Here is a 17,434-nt window from a genome sequence, read left to right as displayed (position 1 = left end):
CTTCCATGATGTTATAGGCCGTCGCAGGATGTTACCGAGTACCATGGCAGGTATGGTGGTCTGCCTCTACGTGACGGCTGCCACCACCGCGGTCTTCATGCAGTCGGCAAATACAGTGGCCTCCACGGCAGCCATTGCCTTTATCTACATTTTTGGATTGGTTTTTGCGTTCGCATTTACCTCTATGCAGCCTATTTACCCCGGCGAATTCTTGTCTAACGACATGCAAGCCAAGGGCATAGGAACCTTCAAATTAACAGACGGTGTGGCAGGTTTCGTGAATATTTCTGCTGCTCCGGTGGCGCTAGAGAATGCGAGAACCTCTTTATTTCGCTATTCACACTTTGATGGTCCTGAATGCTTAACAATACACTTATATCGTCATAGTAGATTAAGTATTAGTTTTACGTGTTTTTCGTCTTTGGGGATTATTTTGAGTTCTTCTATACATCTTTTTCGTGGAGACAAAGGGGCACACAGTAGAGGAAATGAAGTACTCTAGGCAAAATGAACCCTCAAAAGGCCAGCATGAAGGTGAGTTGTCGACTATCCGAGTCGTGAATATAAGAATATTTGTGGTTGAATTGAATATAGTTTATAATCTATCAGTATATTTACGGTTAATCCAACTGCTAGAAAAACATGGTTGATTGAACACACTTCCAGGTTGTATTCAAACCTAAAGCTATACAGAAGCCGGCAGCTGACATACTATAGCGGGATGAAGCAATAAAGCTCAGGTCTGGCACACCCTGTTTGCATCTGTATCCCAGAACAGTTAAACCTTCACTGAGCATTTGAGACTCTTGGCACTGAATCCAAAGTTTCCTCCACGCTCGTCAAAACCAAATCTCTTTCCGGCAATCCACGGGCATCCTTTCTGCGAATACACGGTACAGAGTGATCCGCCATCCCCACGACCCGACACAAATGGTTTGCCGTTCTTCGACACGAGGTTCTTGCATCGGCCGTTCGATTTCACATGGTAGCAATTCTTCATGCCTTTCTTCTTGCAGACATTGGCTCCGCTGTCGAAAATTCCACGCTTCTCCAGAATCACATCATCGGCTTCTTCAAAATCTTCCAAATAGTTAGGCACAGAGCCAAAGAGGAGAATGTTCAGAGAATTACCATTTGGGTCTTCAATATCGAGCTCCGTATTGTCCTCCTCACCCACAAGAGCGGTAGGATTAGGTGCATCCAGTTCTGTTCAACGGAGTCAGAAAGTAAAGAGAGGATTCAACGAATGGGGCCTACCAGGAGCATCATCAATTGGAACGACCTCTGCACCGTCCGCGGCTGCAGGGATAGCTGATGCCACGGCTGAGGTGGCAGCTAGCAAGGTTGATACAACATAGACGAAACGCATGATGAATCAATGGAGTCTGATTGGAATTTCCTTTGAATGATGTTTTCAACAAAAGTTGTTTGTAGAAGCTATGGTTTTGTTGAATCCGATGAACCGGGGAAACAATGGCCCATTTATAGTCAAATCTGGCTGATAAGATCAAAACATTGAAGAATTCATCTCGTGAAGAATAATCACAGGTCTTCGTATCGGCACAAAATGCCCAGAGATAAATATTTCCTTTAGGTAAAAACATTGGCACGAAGCTGCGCTGAGCGCCATTCTATGGGCGGTTGTGAAGAAGGGGTGCTTGGCGCATGAGCTGCCCTGAGCAACACAATCCCTGTTCCCCGATGAGCATATGCAAATAATAGCCTAGGTTCTTGGTGCGGCTGGAATACGGGAGAAGTTCTCGGTCCCTGCTATTCTTCGCAAGCACCGAGGGAGTATGATTGGTCGAGACATGAGGCATAAATTCTACAAGAATGCCACTAGTAGACTTTCTTTCAACCGTGGCTCGTGTTGAGGGTATTTATAGTTAGCCCGGCTCACCTATGACGCCATAGCCTCTCTTCCGCTCTTGGCATTTTCCTCAGGCACTTCTCCTCCACTCCTAACTCTCTCCCTCTCTATTCCCCCAAACTGTCGCCAATGGTCCGTTTCACTCGACCCACCATGTTGAACAAAAGTTATCAAGATGTTCTAGACTTCTGGTTCGGCCCCAGGTCCTCCCCCGATTACCTAAAAGAAAAGTCCTTCTGGTATGGCGGCGCAGCCGACGATGCCTATGTGCGCGCTCATCTTGGCGAAACCTACGAAGCGGCGAAAGAGGGTAAACTCGATACATGGATTCAAACTGGCCAAGGGGAAGGAGCATTGGCCTTGATTCTTCTACTAGACCAAGTACCTCGGAATATCTTTCGCGGCACTCCGCTGGCATATGCTACTGATTCTAAGGCCATCGCAGTGGCGCGACAGGCTGTAGAAAGTGGCTGGGATAAACAGATGCCACCTATACAGAGACGCTATATCTACTCGCCATTCAACCACTCGGAGAATCTGGAGGACCAGAAGATGTCGTTGAAGCTGTTTACAGAGCTGGGCGATAGATATCATTTACACTGGGCGCAGGACTTCTATAACCAGATAAAAAGAGATGGGCGATTCACTCACCGCGATCACATTCTCGGGAGATAAAAAAGTAATATGTTTATGTCCTGTATAGTAAGTTGTTCAAGCCTCTAGTTCTACAGCTCCGTTCAATGCTAGACAAATCCATCTTTTAAGTGTAGTGAAGCAATAAAACCGATCATCGCTGTACTATTGTTTAAGAGGATATAGAACGGAAGATTCCATGGGACATTGCCTACACTGTTATGTAAAGGCTCGATAACAATATATTCCGTCCCCTCTTTTTTGAGTATGTTTGTTTCAAGCATCTCAAAAAGTTCAGTACTATCTACTAGCTGAAAAGGTGGCTTAAACATGCCCAAACGTCGATAAAGTATATGGAAACATAGCAACCAACTTGCATGGAACGGTGTTTCTCATGCAAAGCACAGCAGTGGGTAGATGAGTATACAATGGAAGTGCTCACTACCCGTGTTACAACTGCAGCCTTACTGCATTTGAAAGCTAGCTACTGACAAGAGCCCGATTGATTGCCTAACCAAGCGTCTTAATATTGATGAATACTTTCGGTGCATGATTCGGATTGAGTCGTCCAGGTCGTTGAATTGACATTTATCGGTTCATTCATTTGTCTATCGCTGTAAAACTGTATTATCTTACTGACTGCGCATTAAGATTGCGAAGAGCCTAGAGGATGAATCGGGAATATGAAATTCGTAAATATAAAAAACCCAATCCCCTCCAGGTCCCTTCCCTTTCCTTCCTCTTCTCCGTATCTCAATGGGCCTTCAGCGAAGCGCTGGCCAAACCCAGGCGAGGGGACTTGGGCAGTTCAAAGTCCCCTAGACTCTGCAAGAAGAAATATTCAAAGTAATGAAGCTCTTCTGGACTATCCACTTTGACTACAGACATATCACATTGTGCCCATATTATAACGAGAACAATGTCACAGCAGGTAAACCGAGAGTTGTACCGTAATGCTATATCCACAGTTCATTCCAGCCGGTGTTTACTCTTCTAGACCCATGTCACCTTACTATCAGATTCTCAACGCTGGCGGTCGCACCTACGAAGAAAGCGATATGATTTTCTGGAGCTGGGTCATTAACTGGCCTAGTCCCATCATCATTGCTGAGGGAGTGGTGGCCTTTACGCTAGAGGAAGATAAGACTCTTGACCACGAACGGCCCTTGGATGAAGTTAGTGTCGAAACGCACACCATGGTGATTATAGAAATCGATACTTCGAAGATACCTTTGTGGCGCAACTTTGGGACCAGGGCCTCGCAAATCCTTTCGGAATGCGGAGGATTCATCCTTCCTTTTTGGAAACCAAATACTTAAAAGACACCGCCATTGCTATACTCCGTAGAAAAGAAGCGGCCCCACAGAATACAGCCAAATCTCGACAGTCAACGAGACTTTTGTGAATTCCAGCCTTCTAAGTTGGTTATAAGCAGTCAGTACGACCGACCAAACGACAAGCGAGTACTGGAGATCAGCACAACTAGTCTTGTTACAAAATCTAACGACGCACTCTAATTTACAGCCATCATGGATGGCCAACTGCAACATCTCCGAGGCCACCATATTAGTTTGATAATTCAATGTAAACGAGACCATCGCCGATATCACTCCCCTACAGTGGAGTTGCAAGAGGTATCCCACGTAGTGGCTTGCATTAAGGAGTATCCGAATCCCCATACACAGTAAGTATTCACACTCTCCATCATCTGTAAATAGTAGAGATGCTAACGGCTAGGCGCAAGGCGCATTGTAATGTCCCAAGTTAAGGCGGAAATATCTACAATGATCCCCCTGTTTTACTAGAGCTACGTGAGATACGTGGGAGATGATAGAAGGACCGTGCAGGGTTCTTGACATTGGAGGGATATGGGCTGGCCTTGGTATATTAGAAATGCGGATGACATGTAGGATTTTAATTATTCTAGCAATGGCACTTTTCCAGTAACTATGGATGTCGAAAAAGCTCAGATAAACGCTGAGCATCACATAGAGTGCTTATTTTTGTACTAACATTTTAAGGATCCTTCCCTCCATATGTGCGCACGACACAATGTGAAGCCTGACAAGGATGAAATGCATAAATAAGCCAGAGGTTGAGGAGGAGTTTATATAGCTGTTGTGGATAACCCTCCTGCGCGTAATGTTTACCGTGGTAAGGCAGTGTTTTGTACTAGTCAGAGGTGTCTACCATAGCTCTAACATCTCCAAAGCGGGCAGGTCATATATACCACAAGACAATATAGATGCTGGAAATGCTGCACTTCGGCACGAGATTACTCCAATTAGTATAAAATATTTTACGTTTTAACCATAAAGAGGATGACTTGAAAGTTGATCGACCCCGGGCGAGGAGATCCTTATGAATACGCCACTGAGAAATTGGACAATTCCGGGGAGAAAGGAAGGGCTACCTAGTCCTGCCAGATACCTAGCTGAAGGAGTGGTGACTTTGGTTCCTTTGGTTTTAATAGTGGTTATTACACGAGGCAGTTACCTTGTATCAGTATTATAACACATATAACTTGTCCTCATTGTTTACACTCTTCAGTCAATATGTCGGTTGTGCTTCCCATTTTTAATCTCTCTACACTCTCCGACGTATTACCTGAAGCTTTCATCTGTAAAATTCGACACCAATGAAGCGGTCTATCATTATGAAGACCCTTGACTGCGGCAATGAAAGCCCCATTCATGGGACCTTTACGAGGATTTCGAAATGGTGCACGAATGATTCACATGAAAGATTGGGAAAAGATGAGGTTTCATCAAAGACATCCTGAGATCTCAGTTGGTGCAGATTTGTGACTCCTGTTATGCATAGTGATTTCCGGGAGTTGTATTCTTCCAGCCACTGAGATGTTATTCCAGACTCCTTTCCCTCCTTGGCGCTGATACTCTCATGGAGGGTAATTCCAACTTGTCGTGCAGCGTTATGATCGAGTAATGTCGGTCGAGTGCGGCACTTGATAGTCTGTGGTGAATAACGACCGGGAAGACTTCTCATGGAAGGTAAGTCTGGTATGTCTTCACGGCGAAGTCCGCCGTATAGAGTCCATTCGTAGAAGTGGAAGGTACTCACCCTTCTCGAAGTAGAGAAACAAATACGGCGGCATGTAATCAGACACAGATATCCTCCCACGTCACCGCGGATGTCACACTCAGCTGTACAAAAGGTCTCGTAGAGTTCCCTACAAGAAAACAGATTGCCAGTACCAATGCTGAGGACCCCCGGGTTGAGGAAGGGCGAGGAGGATGATCATCTTGTACTGTGGAATCGAGTCTAAAATTTGCCTGGCTCATCCATTTACTCGTCAAAAATCCGTCAGTGGTCGAGTTTCGAGCTATATAAGCATCATGTTAATGATTTCCAGAGGGAGTTGCTCTAAAGCTCCTAGAGTGCGTATCGGGGAACGGGGATACTAGGTCTGTTGTCGAGAGGACAAAGAAATTTATATCATCCAGAGTATAATCTCCAGATTGAAGAAAGAATTACGCGAACTCCCTCGTTTTGCGAATCGTTGCCCATACTCGGTTATGGAGGGTAAACACCGCGAACTTTTCCAAGTGGATGGGCATGAAGAGCAATATCATAGCTGGCTAGCTCTTCATTGCAAGACTATATCCGTTTGGGGATCTTCGAGTAGTGGTGCTTATCTCCGTGAAAAGTCCGAGCTTACCCAAAAGAGAAGCAATGTATTGATTCCAACATCCACCCATAACGTGTCCGACTCAAGCGTCGACTTGATCATCCACGTACAGCAGATTCTGCATACAAACAGTGTCATTCCTACAGGAGATGACAGGAAAATACAATGAACTGCTCAACTGAAGATACAGAGATCTAATAATGAAGATTGTCTCGTTTAGTGCTCAAGAGAACTGCCATAGATCGGTTCCATACTGGAGTGTCTGGATATGGCTATTGCTTATGAAGAGAGCTTACTGTGTTCTGTATCTCTTTGCCGTATAGGTCTAATCAAATCAGGCTGGTATCTACGCCGGTATTTGCACATTGGTGGACAGGTGGCAGCGCTGCCCAGAATATTCTGTTACCACGGCAATACCAAAGTACTGTCGCCTCCAATCCCTCGTCGACTGGTGCACTGCTTCCACCGAGCGTGCACAGTTTCAATCCAGTATATACCATCGTTGAAAGGTGGATCGTCAAGAAATTCGATCCAGTATCGCTGACCACTCATTTTATGTGAATCTAAACACTTCAATATCCTTTCCGCGACCTCGCACACGTGGAGTTAGGTGTTATATTGCCGACGAAATCTTATTGGAGAATCACATCGAGTGCTTCTACAGCATCGCCTGCTACCAGGATTCCCCGTACATTATGTCCATCTCCGTGAATGGTCAGTTTTTGGGCCCGATTCACCTGCATGATGAATTTGGGAATCATCTCTGAGAATCGAGAAGGAGGAGAACAGTCATCGGACGAAGAGGTCAGATTCACATTCACGGTTCGAGATTTCTTCTTTGTAAGTCGCAACCAGGATCCTTTTTTATGTGGATTTTATTACACAATTATCTATCTCCATTCACTATTTTCTATTCTTCAATAACTCGATATACACCCTCTCCATTCCAAAGTCAGACATTTCTAGCATAATCCGGTACCGAAGAGGTCCTCCGACTCAACCTTCCATCAGACATGGACAGCTGCTGTGCGAAGGGCGACCGTTTGCGCAAGGTGGGACCGTACCAGTAGATGAGGTAGACGGAGGCAACGAGAATGACAGAAATACAGACTACATTAGATTGTCAGGAGGAATGGTGGAGAAAAGGGACGGGGGAGAACCTACAGAGAATGGTGGATGCGTATTCCAGAGGACGATCTCCGATATCTGATTTGTTAGCCAACGGATCTCAAGAGAGAGAATAATATGAGATAGAAAATACTTACTGGTAAAAAACGGCGTCGCAGGTACGGTCAAGATGCCCGCCAGTATATCACGAGCGAATCCGTTGCCCCCTGTGGCCGATGCCGAATACGGACCGTAGGCACACACCATATAGTCGATGGTAGCCATATAAATACTGTAATTGGCGATCCCCACCAGCGCTGAGAAGACCATCGAACCTATCCAGTGGATCGGAGGCCCGCTGCTGGTCCAGGCGAACCCGATCAACCCTATGGGAAGACATGGCGCTGTGTACAGTAGCCACCACAAACGAGACTCGTACTGCGCCTGTTCGTCGTCCGGTTTGCGACGTCGCTCGGCCTTGTTCCACCAGATGGCCGGGTAAAATGAGATCCACGCGAGGAAATAGCCAACCAGGATGGGGATGAATGACAGCCCAATGGCGACCGAGTCGAATCCCCACTGATGGTACACCAGGCCCAACGACTGGATAAACATGAAGATGAGCGCGTCGCTGAACCCGCTCAGCAGTGATAATGTCAGCACGATGGGCTCCGTCACGAGCATGCGGAATGGTCGCATCCATGTAATACCAATCTCCTTCATGGAGAACCGCTGCGACCAGGGGATACCATCATAGGGGCCATAGACCTGCTCCCCCTGCTGTCGTCGTCGTTTCGCGGTCTTCGCCAGTAGGATTGTGGTGCGTGTCTCAGGCACCAGCACAAGATGCACCAACTGCACAAATCCACCGAAGATCAGCTGGATCCAGGTTGCCCAGCGCCAGGCCAGGAACTTCTCAACGAAGCCGCCCACGACGGGACCAACCACGGACCCTGCAACAGAGGAGAAAACCACAAAAGCAACGGCATACTGCTGCGTATCGGTGTCCCACAGATCGGCCACCATCCCAAGCGTCACCGATCCACCTGCCAAACTCAGACCTCCAAAGGCACGGCCGATCATCACTGTGGCGAAGTTAGGGGCCAGAGCCACTGGAAGCTGCCACAGATTCACCAACAGCATGCTCAGCTGCAGGATGGGTTTACGCCCAAGTTCCTCGCTCCAGGGAGCCCACAGCTCGCACCCAAAGGCGTAGGTCACTAGGTAGATCATGGCGCCGCACCGGGCGGTTTGCATACTCACGCCGAACTCCTCGGAAATACCCTTTAGTCCGTTGGAGTACAGGCTGGTGTTGAAGTTCATCGATACCTGTACCAGGAAGATCACCGAGAGGATCATCCATTTCCTCCAGCGGGGAAAGCAGAAGCCCAGTTCCCTGTAGCATTCCTCTTCCGTTAAGACTCTTCTATCTACATTGACTGAGTATTCCACTTCGTTCAGCGAGGTCTTAGTGTTTTCTGACCAATCTTTCTGGGGGTTGATGGTGCCATTGGATGAGGTAATCTCGGATTGGGCCATTGCATGAAGGGAACATAACAATGAAAGACAGAAGAAAGTGAAGGTACAGCAAGAAGAGAATAGCAACAGAATATATACTCCAGATCGGCTCGCCTGAATCCAGTTCGGGATGCAGGGAGTAACTGTAGAACATAACTCTCATTCAGTCACCGTTGAGCTTGGAGATATCAGGCAGGAGGATATACACTCCGTGCCACCAGTGGGCTGCACCTGCTTTTTTGGTATAGAAACGACCGATCGGCTGCCGATCTAGAGGGTTATGCATTATCGCCATAGATCTTCAAACGATTCCACGAAAGGATCAGATGAAGTATTTCGGTGAGAATTAATGAGAGCGTCTGTATCGTATTGATTCAGCTTCTCGAGAAGTCTGGTTCAGGACCGTAAAGTATCTTGGGTGGGTTAAGAAAATTATCAAAGAAAAATCATAAAATTTAAAGATTAAAAAAAGGCTGCTAAAAAATCAGAATCACTACAATATGAATCATTCAAATTCAAGAAGAATCCAATCAGTGTTGAAGCTGCTAAATACGTACACGTGCAGACACGCGATGCATTCTGCAGGATATAACTTGCTATCATTGTCATATACGGCATATCGTCGTTACACTTTGCTAAAATCATAACGAGAACTAAGCATACCGGGGTAATTCTGGCCCACGATCAAAAGAAATAGGAGATGGAGGAGGAATAGGAGCGATAGGACTAGTCATCACTGCAGGGGCAGCAGATTTCTTTCGACGACAACAACAGTAGGCAATAATGCATCCCAGTACAGCCAGGACCAACGCACCCCCAACGCCTGCGGAAAGCCCAATTACCAAAGACCGATGACGATCGACCCAAGAGGACCCGTCACTGTCCTGATCCGGCCGGCACTGTCCATTGCGACACTGTCCACCGCTACAAGGAGTGCCGTCCAGTACCTGTCTGCCTGTTCCCATGCAGTATCCTCGGGAAGATACATCAGAGCAGCTGAGCATGCATGAGAAATTGTCACACGACGAGACGCTGGTGTTATTCATTCCTAGAATGTCTCGGCACTGCATGTCGCGATTCGTGCATTGGCCACTGGCACAGAAAAGGCCCGTTTCGTTTCCACATCCCTGACCGTCAGGATTAAATTGATCCGTGGGACACGCACCGGAATCCCCAGTGCATGCCTCTTGAATATCACAGCTACCTCTACTAGCACGGCAGACCGTGCCGGAAGAGGCAAACTGGCAATTCCTACAGCAGGCCCCTTCATCGCAGACAGCTCCGTCTCGGAAACGACAGGTTGACCCATCGCAACAGGAGTTCTCATCGCAATTATCGCCGCAGTCACAGTCCTCTCCCTCCTCAACGATGCCATTCCCACACTCGTTGGCCGTGATGGTGGGAACATTCCGGTTGCTGATAAGACACCTCGTCAGGACGTTTCCCGATCCGATCAGACCGCACACATTCCCCACAGTGCAAGGCGAGAAGTCGCTCTGAGAAGAGGCGGAGAACGGGTTCATCAGGTACTGTGCGTTAGCATCGCAGGTAGATGTGGAGCGAGGACAGCACTGTCCTGAGGAACATGTATCCGCAGTGCAGTCGTGAACGGCTCCGAATGTATGCGCAGACTCGTGGCTGTTTATATGAGCTTCAGCTGAATACTATTATCCAAGAGACTTACGCAAAAACCTGCCATTCATTCGACGTCTGCGCTACGACGTTAACGCCGTTTTGAGGATTGCACAACTGACCAACCCACGAAACTCCCACCTCTCCTCGCGTCGGACAGCCTGTCATCAGCGTCCAGTAGGCATTGGTGGAGTCCTGCAGAGACTGTCGCCATGAGGTAAACTGTCGTAGACGTCCGTCCATGTTACCATCGGAGCAGGCGGCGTTCCACGGAGTCGCATCCGAAGCGCGATCTGAACAGACGGAATCGCTGATGGTGACATTATGCAGGCCCAGAGAGATGTTAAAAGTCCTCTCGAAGACTTCCGATGCCGTGTTTACTACGTTAATAAGGTTGCGGCGGACGGACTCTGTCGAGTTAAACGATGCTGTGTATGTGCAGTCAGTGGCAATGCCGACCAGTGCTACTCGTCTGGTGGTAGGACAGCCTTCTGAATTTCCAATACGATTGATCAGAGCGTCGGTGTTGAGGGATTGACGCTTATGGAGGTCGGTCCTATTATCAGACACTTCATGAAGACCAGTATGGGCGGATAGCGACTGTCCAGTGGCGCAGGATTGTTTGGGCATAGCGACATCTCTGGCAGTATGTCCTTCGTTTGAGACTTGATATGCGACCATCGATGCCACTGGAGACCCAGAATTGGATACTACTTGGACATGGTATCTCCGAGCAGCCACACTGAATACGCCTTCAAACAGTGGGCTTTCCCCATCCTCGATAATGTATATTCTAGCCCATCCGAATTTTTTCCAGCTCTTGGAACTCCAAGCCCAAACCGTGCCTTTGAAGACTCTGTGTTCTGCCTGGTCTAGGTTCTCGGTATGTCGGATCTCTCCAGAAGTGTCGAGGTATTGTATTTGCGGAGTTCGCGTAAAGATGTCGTGATTTGGTTCAAGACTAAGTTTTATCTCCGTGCTTTGATCGAGATGGAATGTCAAGTCAAATGCCTCTGTGGCTGTGATCTGCTTCAAGGGAGTATGTACGAGGACATCTTGGATCTCCAGTGTCTTTCTTGTTTGGGGGGGATCTATGGAGTATGCTTATGCCGTGAGAACGGGAACTATTTTAGATTGGAGCTAGTTACCTATAGCATGTGTTGAAATTGATGTGAGATATGTAAGAAAGGTCGCTATCCGCAGTACTCTCATGATTTCGTCTGATCTATACCCCGGTAGAAAGGACAGCCCCATTCTTTTTATATCAGCATAGCACTTCCTCTACCTATCTGGATTTACATGTCCACTCTCATGGTTCATGATGACCCACAAACTAGGCATCAGAATAATCGGTACTTCGTATACTCGACTCAAACCCTCAGACTGAGGCCAAGTCGTCACCGCTGACAGCCAAGCCATCGGACCCCCACCGAAGCCATACGGACAGCACAGCCCCGGGGCGGTGCTTTTTGACATAAACTGGAGAATAGCTACAAAATAGGTCTAGAAGATTCTTCATTTATATGTACTGGATTTATGGGTCTATTCATAGCGTGGTCAGAATTTAATCCAGACCCCCCAACTCTACCTAGATATTGGTGTATTTATAGCGCTTGATAAATCCAAATCGGTGGTAATGTGTGTCATGTCTCGAGTGTCAGTTTATGTCTTCCTGATATAGGCTGGATATTTGAGGTACTGTGTTTTGGATATTAACCGAAAGTGCATAGTAAATAGGACCAGAAATAGCCATATCCCCCTGTTCTCTTGTGACAATACAAGATATCGCGAATACAAGTACCAAGATCTTTTAGAGCGGTGACAATGGGTCGGAGATAATGCTCAAGCCATGATGACACGAATGCGTATAGCTTACTCCTTGGCGAGTTTATTAGAAATCATTTGTCAGCGTCTTCAATAGTTAGAACCATCAAGGTGGCGATGCATTCCCTGGCCTCAATTTTTGTCAAATCAGATCTTGTATCATTGCATGAATAATGGACTGCTTGTGTGAAACAGAGATTGAAGATAGGATGTACAACTCCATATATGTCAAGGAATCTCGACATTAGATCAATATCATATAGCTGCAAACAAGATCAAGTGAACAGGTACTAGATATTCTGGTAGAAAAGATCCACGAAGCATGGTCGCAAAAGAAGGTCCTGAGCGTTACCAGCTTTGATGTCAAAGGTGCCTATAATGGGGTGCTGAAGGAAGTCCTAATCCACAGGCTAAAGAAAAGACGAATACCCGTTGAGCTTATTCGGTGGAGCGACGCATTTTATTCATGCCGAAGAGCATTAATCATTATTAATGGTTACTGCTCGGGAGCTATGGACATCACTCACCCAGGACTACCATAAGGATTGCCTCTCCCACAGATCCTTTATCTATTCTTTGACGCAGACCTGGTCGACATACCGATGGATCAAAGGGCGCAATAGCATTTGTGGATGATTTTACATGTTGGCGGGTGGGACAGTTTGCGGACAAGAACACATTAACCCTCCAGGAGGAAATAATCCCCCATGCCCTAACCTGGGCGGCACGGCCAGGAGCTACATTCGAAGCCCAGAGAACCCAGTTTATCCACTTTACGAAGAATAAGGCACTGGATCCTTACCCTAGACACACATAGGACTGCAGAGGATCTATCCAAGCAACAGTCAAACTCCTGGGAGTTATCTTTGATATACAACTTCAATTTAAGGAACATATTGGCCGGATCACAAAGAGGGGTATCCAGGCCAGTTACTCCTACGATTTAGGGACCTCCAATGGCAAAGTGCTAGGCAGCTCTACATCTGGCTGAGTTATGTGGTGACGGTCTCCATTTTAAGCGGAGGATCACTTATTACTACAATTCTGCCTTTCCATAATTGATTCTTGGGAAGGTGCTCCGCACAACTGCTCTTAAAAAACCGCTGAGAACTACTTTAGCGCGATTGATACAAAATGCAGGGATGAGAAAGGTATATACCACTGCCGGACAAGGTTGATTATGGGCGTGCCAATCGAGATGGTGAATGGGCGTAGGAGCAAGTATTCGAGGAACTGAGTGTGACATATCTGGTGTTGATGCCTCGGTATGGTCCTTGTCCCCTCCTACGTTGAGGGTTTTCCCATACTATAATGCAAATGCCGAGGTCTCTGGCCCAACAAAGTTAGTGATAATGTGTTACTTATATTAGGTCAATTATTCTCGCATGGCCTGACAGATAGTATTCGTAAGACAAGGAATATTAAGGCACTGATTTTCTGTGCCAACTCCCAGTTAAATTAATTAATCGAAATAGAATAATTAACAGCAACAGAAGAGGATGGAAATCAATAGAAGTGTAAACAAGCTAGAGACACATATACCTGTCCGTGCCACTTGCTTCCGCAGTATTAGGCCGTGAGGCTACTGCAGTTTGCGTACTACCCATTTATCACGATCCTTGATTAACACCAGGAGGGGGAGCTCCACGGTTACTGAATGCAAATGTGATTTTAGGACACAAATTTTACCAAGAGACTTAAAAGCGCTTTACCTATAAGATAAGCAAAAAAACAAATATTAGGAGAAAACATTGAGAAAGCCGGAAGACGGCAGCCATATCTCCATTACGAACACCAAACAGTTCCCTACATATAACACATGACTCCACGAATATATCCCCCGCCTCTATTAGCTAGCAGCAGAGGACTAGGCCAAGTTCCCTCGTCTCCAGTGTTAGAACCTTGGCGTCCAGATTGATCCAGCGATGCCAGGTGTTCGAGCTGGAGTCATATGATCTTGTTGTAGCAGCCAAGCGCTTCATGCGGCGCCAGATATCCAAGGCACTCGGTATCATGTTCGCAGACTCTGGAAACCCCACGTCGAACTGATGCTCTACGAAGTCACCCGTCCAGAAGAAATAATCCAAGATGGCTTCGTCGCCGGTGTGATCAGAGATGGTGGGCCGGCACGGAAGAGCACTCAGGCAGCCAATGGGACGATGTGAGGGAAACTAGCTTCGCCGGGGTTGAAGTCGCCTGTCCCGAGAATGATGAATTGCGAATGTCAGGAAATGGACATCATGGCTCTAGGTGCCAACAATCAGCGGGAAAGACATGGTTATTATGGCCATATACACTCCGTGCACAAGAGCTTTTCATATTTCTCCACCTATACTAGTCTGCGAGAGAGCAGTGTGCCATGATCCGCGCAATGACCTTCTCGACATCCGCCCAGATACGCTGGCAATTCTGCAACCCCTTCAGCTTGCTCCAGTTGCGTTTGATTTGTGTGTAAACCTGATACCAATTTGTCCGTGCCGTAGGTAGTATGAGTGGGCGCGGGGTCGTCATTGGCATCGATAGCGGGAAATCAAGATAGTCTTCAATGTTGTCCTCTGGATACTCGTCACTCAATACACTGGCGTAATGTTGCCTTTTCTTGACGGCTAGTTGTACGTCATTTGCAGTTACAGTTGTCCAGATGGAAGGGACATGAGCACATTCGATCTCATCCCATGCTTCCCAAAGCCAGGGCATCTCATCGCGAATCAGGCGGTACCAGATGCTGACGGGGAGCTGTTCAAAGGCGCGGGAAGCGAGTCTGAGATCTGCGATATCCCGCAAGCCAAGAAAGTCGACAACGTGGAGTCGGAGTTCCAAGGGTAGGGATCCTAGGAAATCTGCCGGGAGGGCTGGAAAGGGAATCCCTGATCGCTGTATGCGGCTAGACAGATCGAATGTACCAATATCTGGAGTGAAATGGTCTTCCTCCTCATGGACAGCTGCGAGAAGAAGAGCATCTAAATTGGGCACATAGAGCGGGTTTGCTGCTAGGTACTCGTGGCCGGGGTTGTGATACCACCACTGCTCAGCCCCATTGCGCACGTCGGCATTGCCCGGCAACTCAGCGGGGTTACCCGAGAAGCCTCTATAGCAGCATTTCATCAGACAGGAGACGTTGACGTGGTTAAAGCGGGCTTTTGATTGGCGGCAGAAAATGTCAAAACACCACGGATGAAAGGGCGCGACGCTGACATCGAAATCCGTACCTGGCGGCTGCCGTGGGTTAGTACCCTTATCCGTTTACGTCTATCGACATTCCCCTGTAGATCAGTACTCTCACCATAATTCATGTTATAAGGGTCGACCTCGTCAAGCTGGCCTCGAGGAGGGCACACAGGTTGCGAGCATGCCATATCGAGCGCTACTGACCCATCACTAAGGCCCGAGAGAAAACAATCTCCAGAGAGCTCCCAATCCTCGTCCAGACCGTCTGGCTGCCAGCCAGCCCAGGAGTGCTGCTTGTAAACCAAAAAATTGTACCGTTCGACACCCTCTCATCGCCTCCATGGAGATTGTACGCCCCGAGTATGCATTTGTGACAGGACAGGTTGGGCCGGCGAGATGTTTTACTTGATCGATACTATATCCCTTCGGGCCCAAAGTTAGCAGCAAAACCACTTCCTGGCGGCGATCTCTGTGGATGGAAGGAGCCCAGTCTGGCTCTCCGAGTAGCACGTCCTGCGGTATTAGCCAGCTTGATACCACTGGCTCACGGGGTCTTCATCCGCGCTCCCGCCATCCTCCCTAAGGCTCACCGCATCAAGGGATTCGTGATCCGAGCAATATTCATATGGCTCAGGGCCATTCCCCTCTCTGCGCACATAGTCCGGATCTTGGATCACATCGTGGTCGTTGGTATGGCAGACAAGAACACCACAGCCGTTTTGAGAACAGTTGTCCAGCTCCATCTCGTAGGTATACTGGTCCATCCCCCTCGGGTCTCCGTGCAATCCAATTCAGCCCAGTCTAGCTCCCCCGGGGCACGGCTGCGGGAAATATTAAAGCTCACGCCACAGAAGTGGCAGTGCATTTAGCGGAAGGGTCAGCGCATCTGCAAGGTTGGGAATCAGGAATACCAATCCTCCTGCACCTCAGAGTATCCTGCCCGGAAATGTGGGTTAATAGGCCTGTTTTATCCATGATCCTGTTGGTGTACACATACCTATTTTCACCCTGTCTTGGCTACGTTGGCGAAAATAAGCTGCTCTCTAGGTCTCCGAAGGACCCTGGTTAAGGAATTTTGCAGCATCAGAATCCGTGGATCTCGCCAGCAACCGTCGTTCCTGACCCGAGTGGATCATACACCGTAGTTCGTCCTTCTGATTGGCCTGCAAGCCCGTATCGGGCGAGGCTCGCGGAGACTACACCACACAGTGCTACTGCATGAGGTAGCAACACGCCAATCGAGACCCAGTTTCGCCCCAGAACCCAGCACCGGTGCCTATTCGGTCAGGCGTCCGTGGCTCTGGCCAGGCAGACCACACAGCCAGTGTTCCCTCAAATATCGACGGAAAGAGACTCAGTTCCACAATAACGATATCCTGGGAGCCCAGAAAGCCGCTTCTGTGGCTAGATTGGTTGGCCGCCATACATTGTGGGTGAAGAGTGCTGTCGTTATTTACCTCGGAACCGGGGCTCTTCCGTGCCGACGGTAGGCCCCTTCAAGATTGGGGACCTACCGTATTCGGTGGGGTCACGTGGCATCTCTTAGTCACCCTTATAGATGATCAGCTCGCACGAGCCCGTGAATAGAAGAGAATCGTGCCTCGCGAACAGCTATTGTTGAAGCATACCGCTATACACAGGCGCGTGACATGCCGCTAATAGCGTCGTGAAAAGACGTGGGTAGTGGAGGCGAGGGGCCTGGGGCAGAAGTCAGGTCCGTTAACCGGATACAGTTGTCGCAGAGACAGTTCAGCGAGATATGGTCGACATGGCATCCAGATACTAGAATGAAGACAGAACGCTCCTTCTGGGGAGGTTCCCAGCCCCGAGCCGCCGGGGGACGTCAATAATGTGCTAGCCACTTTGAGGTGTCATTTCCAGACGCGCGATGTGCCGTCATAGAACTCGGTCAAGTACAGGAGAAGGATCACAGCGCACACCTGGACAATGGCTGTTCGATCTGGCCGGATCAAGAGTTGATTGACTTGGGCCAATGCTATACAGTCTTGGTTTGTGATTGGCCCACACCGCTG

At 48.1% G+C, this 17,434-nt stretch overlaps 7 protein-coding genes across 7 annotated transcripts; 3 read left to right on the top strand and 4 right to left on the bottom strand.

The window, feature by feature from the left end:
• Window positions 1-43: 43 nt before the first annotated feature.
• Window positions 44-402, top strand: ATNIH1004_003878 (uncharacterized protein; the record flags this gene model as incomplete). Its single annotated transcript, XM_033568550.1, has 2 exons — window positions 44-298; window positions 397-402. The coding sequence occupies 2 exons, from the start codon at window positions 44-46 to the stop codon at window positions 400-402; spliced, it is 261 nt and encodes an 86-aa protein (XP_033427356.1).
• A 376-nt stretch (window positions 403-778) lies between these two features.
• On the bottom strand, window positions 779-1,369 carry ATNIH1004_003877 (uncharacterized protein; the record flags this gene model as incomplete). Its single annotated transcript, XM_033568549.1, has 2 exons — window positions 779-1,206; window positions 1,258-1,369. 2 exons carry the CDS (start codon window positions 1,367-1,369, stop codon window positions 779-781), a joined length of 540 nt encoding a protein of 179 aa, XP_033427355.1.
• A 630-nt stretch (window positions 1,370-1,999) lies between these two features.
• Window positions 2,000-2,545, top strand: ATNIH1004_003876 (DUF924 family protein; the record flags this gene model as incomplete). The annotated part of the gene is made up of 1 exon (XM_033568548.1): window positions 2,000-2,545. One exon carries the CDS (start codon window positions 2,000-2,002, stop codon window positions 2,543-2,545), a length of 546 nt encoding a protein of 181 aa, XP_033427354.1.
• Window positions 2,546-3,504: 959 nt separating this feature from the next.
• ATNIH1004_003875 (uncharacterized protein) lies at window positions 3,505-3,822 on the top strand (the record flags this gene model as incomplete). The annotated part of the gene is made up of 1 exon (XM_033568547.1): window positions 3,505-3,822. The coding sequence occupies one exon, from the start codon at window positions 3,505-3,507 to the stop codon at window positions 3,820-3,822; it is 318 nt and encodes a 105-aa protein (XP_033427353.1).
• Window positions 3,823-7,104: 3,282 nt separating this feature from the next.
• Window positions 7,105-8,798, bottom strand: ATNIH1004_003874 (uncharacterized protein; the record flags this gene model as incomplete). The annotated part of the gene is made up of 3 exons (XM_033568546.1): window positions 7,105-7,262; window positions 7,317-7,358; window positions 7,418-8,798. The coding sequence occupies 3 exons, from the start codon at window positions 8,796-8,798 to the stop codon at window positions 7,105-7,107; spliced, it is 1,581 nt and encodes a 526-aa protein (XP_033427352.1).
• Window positions 8,799-9,615: 817 nt separating this feature from the next.
• ADAM9 (ADAM metallopeptidase domain) lies at window positions 9,616-11,039 on the bottom strand (the record flags this gene model as incomplete). Its single annotated transcript, XM_033568545.1, has 3 exons — window positions 9,616-9,773; window positions 10,126-10,415; window positions 10,462-11,039. The coding sequence occupies 3 exons, from the start codon at window positions 11,037-11,039 to the stop codon at window positions 9,616-9,618; spliced, it is 1,026 nt and encodes a 341-aa protein (XP_033427351.1).
• A 3,528-nt stretch (window positions 11,040-14,567) lies between these two features.
• Window positions 14,568-16,144, bottom strand: ATNIH1004_003872 (uncharacterized protein; the record flags this gene model as incomplete). The annotated part of the gene is made up of 4 exons (XM_033568544.1): window positions 14,568-15,442; window positions 15,517-15,670; window positions 15,717-15,914; window positions 15,950-16,144. The coding sequence occupies 4 exons, from the start codon at window positions 16,142-16,144 to the stop codon at window positions 14,568-14,570; spliced, it is 1,422 nt and encodes a 473-aa protein (XP_033427350.1).
• Window positions 16,145-17,434: the final 1,290 nt, after the last annotated feature.

The sequence above is a fragment of the Aspergillus tanneri genome, assembly GCF_003426965.1.
Source record: "Aspergillus tanneri strain NIH1004 chromosome Unknown AapTan_3_pilon_pilon_pilon, whole genome shotgun sequence".
Lineage (NCBI taxonomy): Eukaryota > Fungi > Ascomycota > Eurotiomycetes > Eurotiales > Aspergillaceae > Aspergillus > Aspergillus tanneri.
The sequence above is the reverse complement of the archived record's forward strand: the minus strand, read 5'-3'. Positions and strand labels throughout refer to the sequence as shown.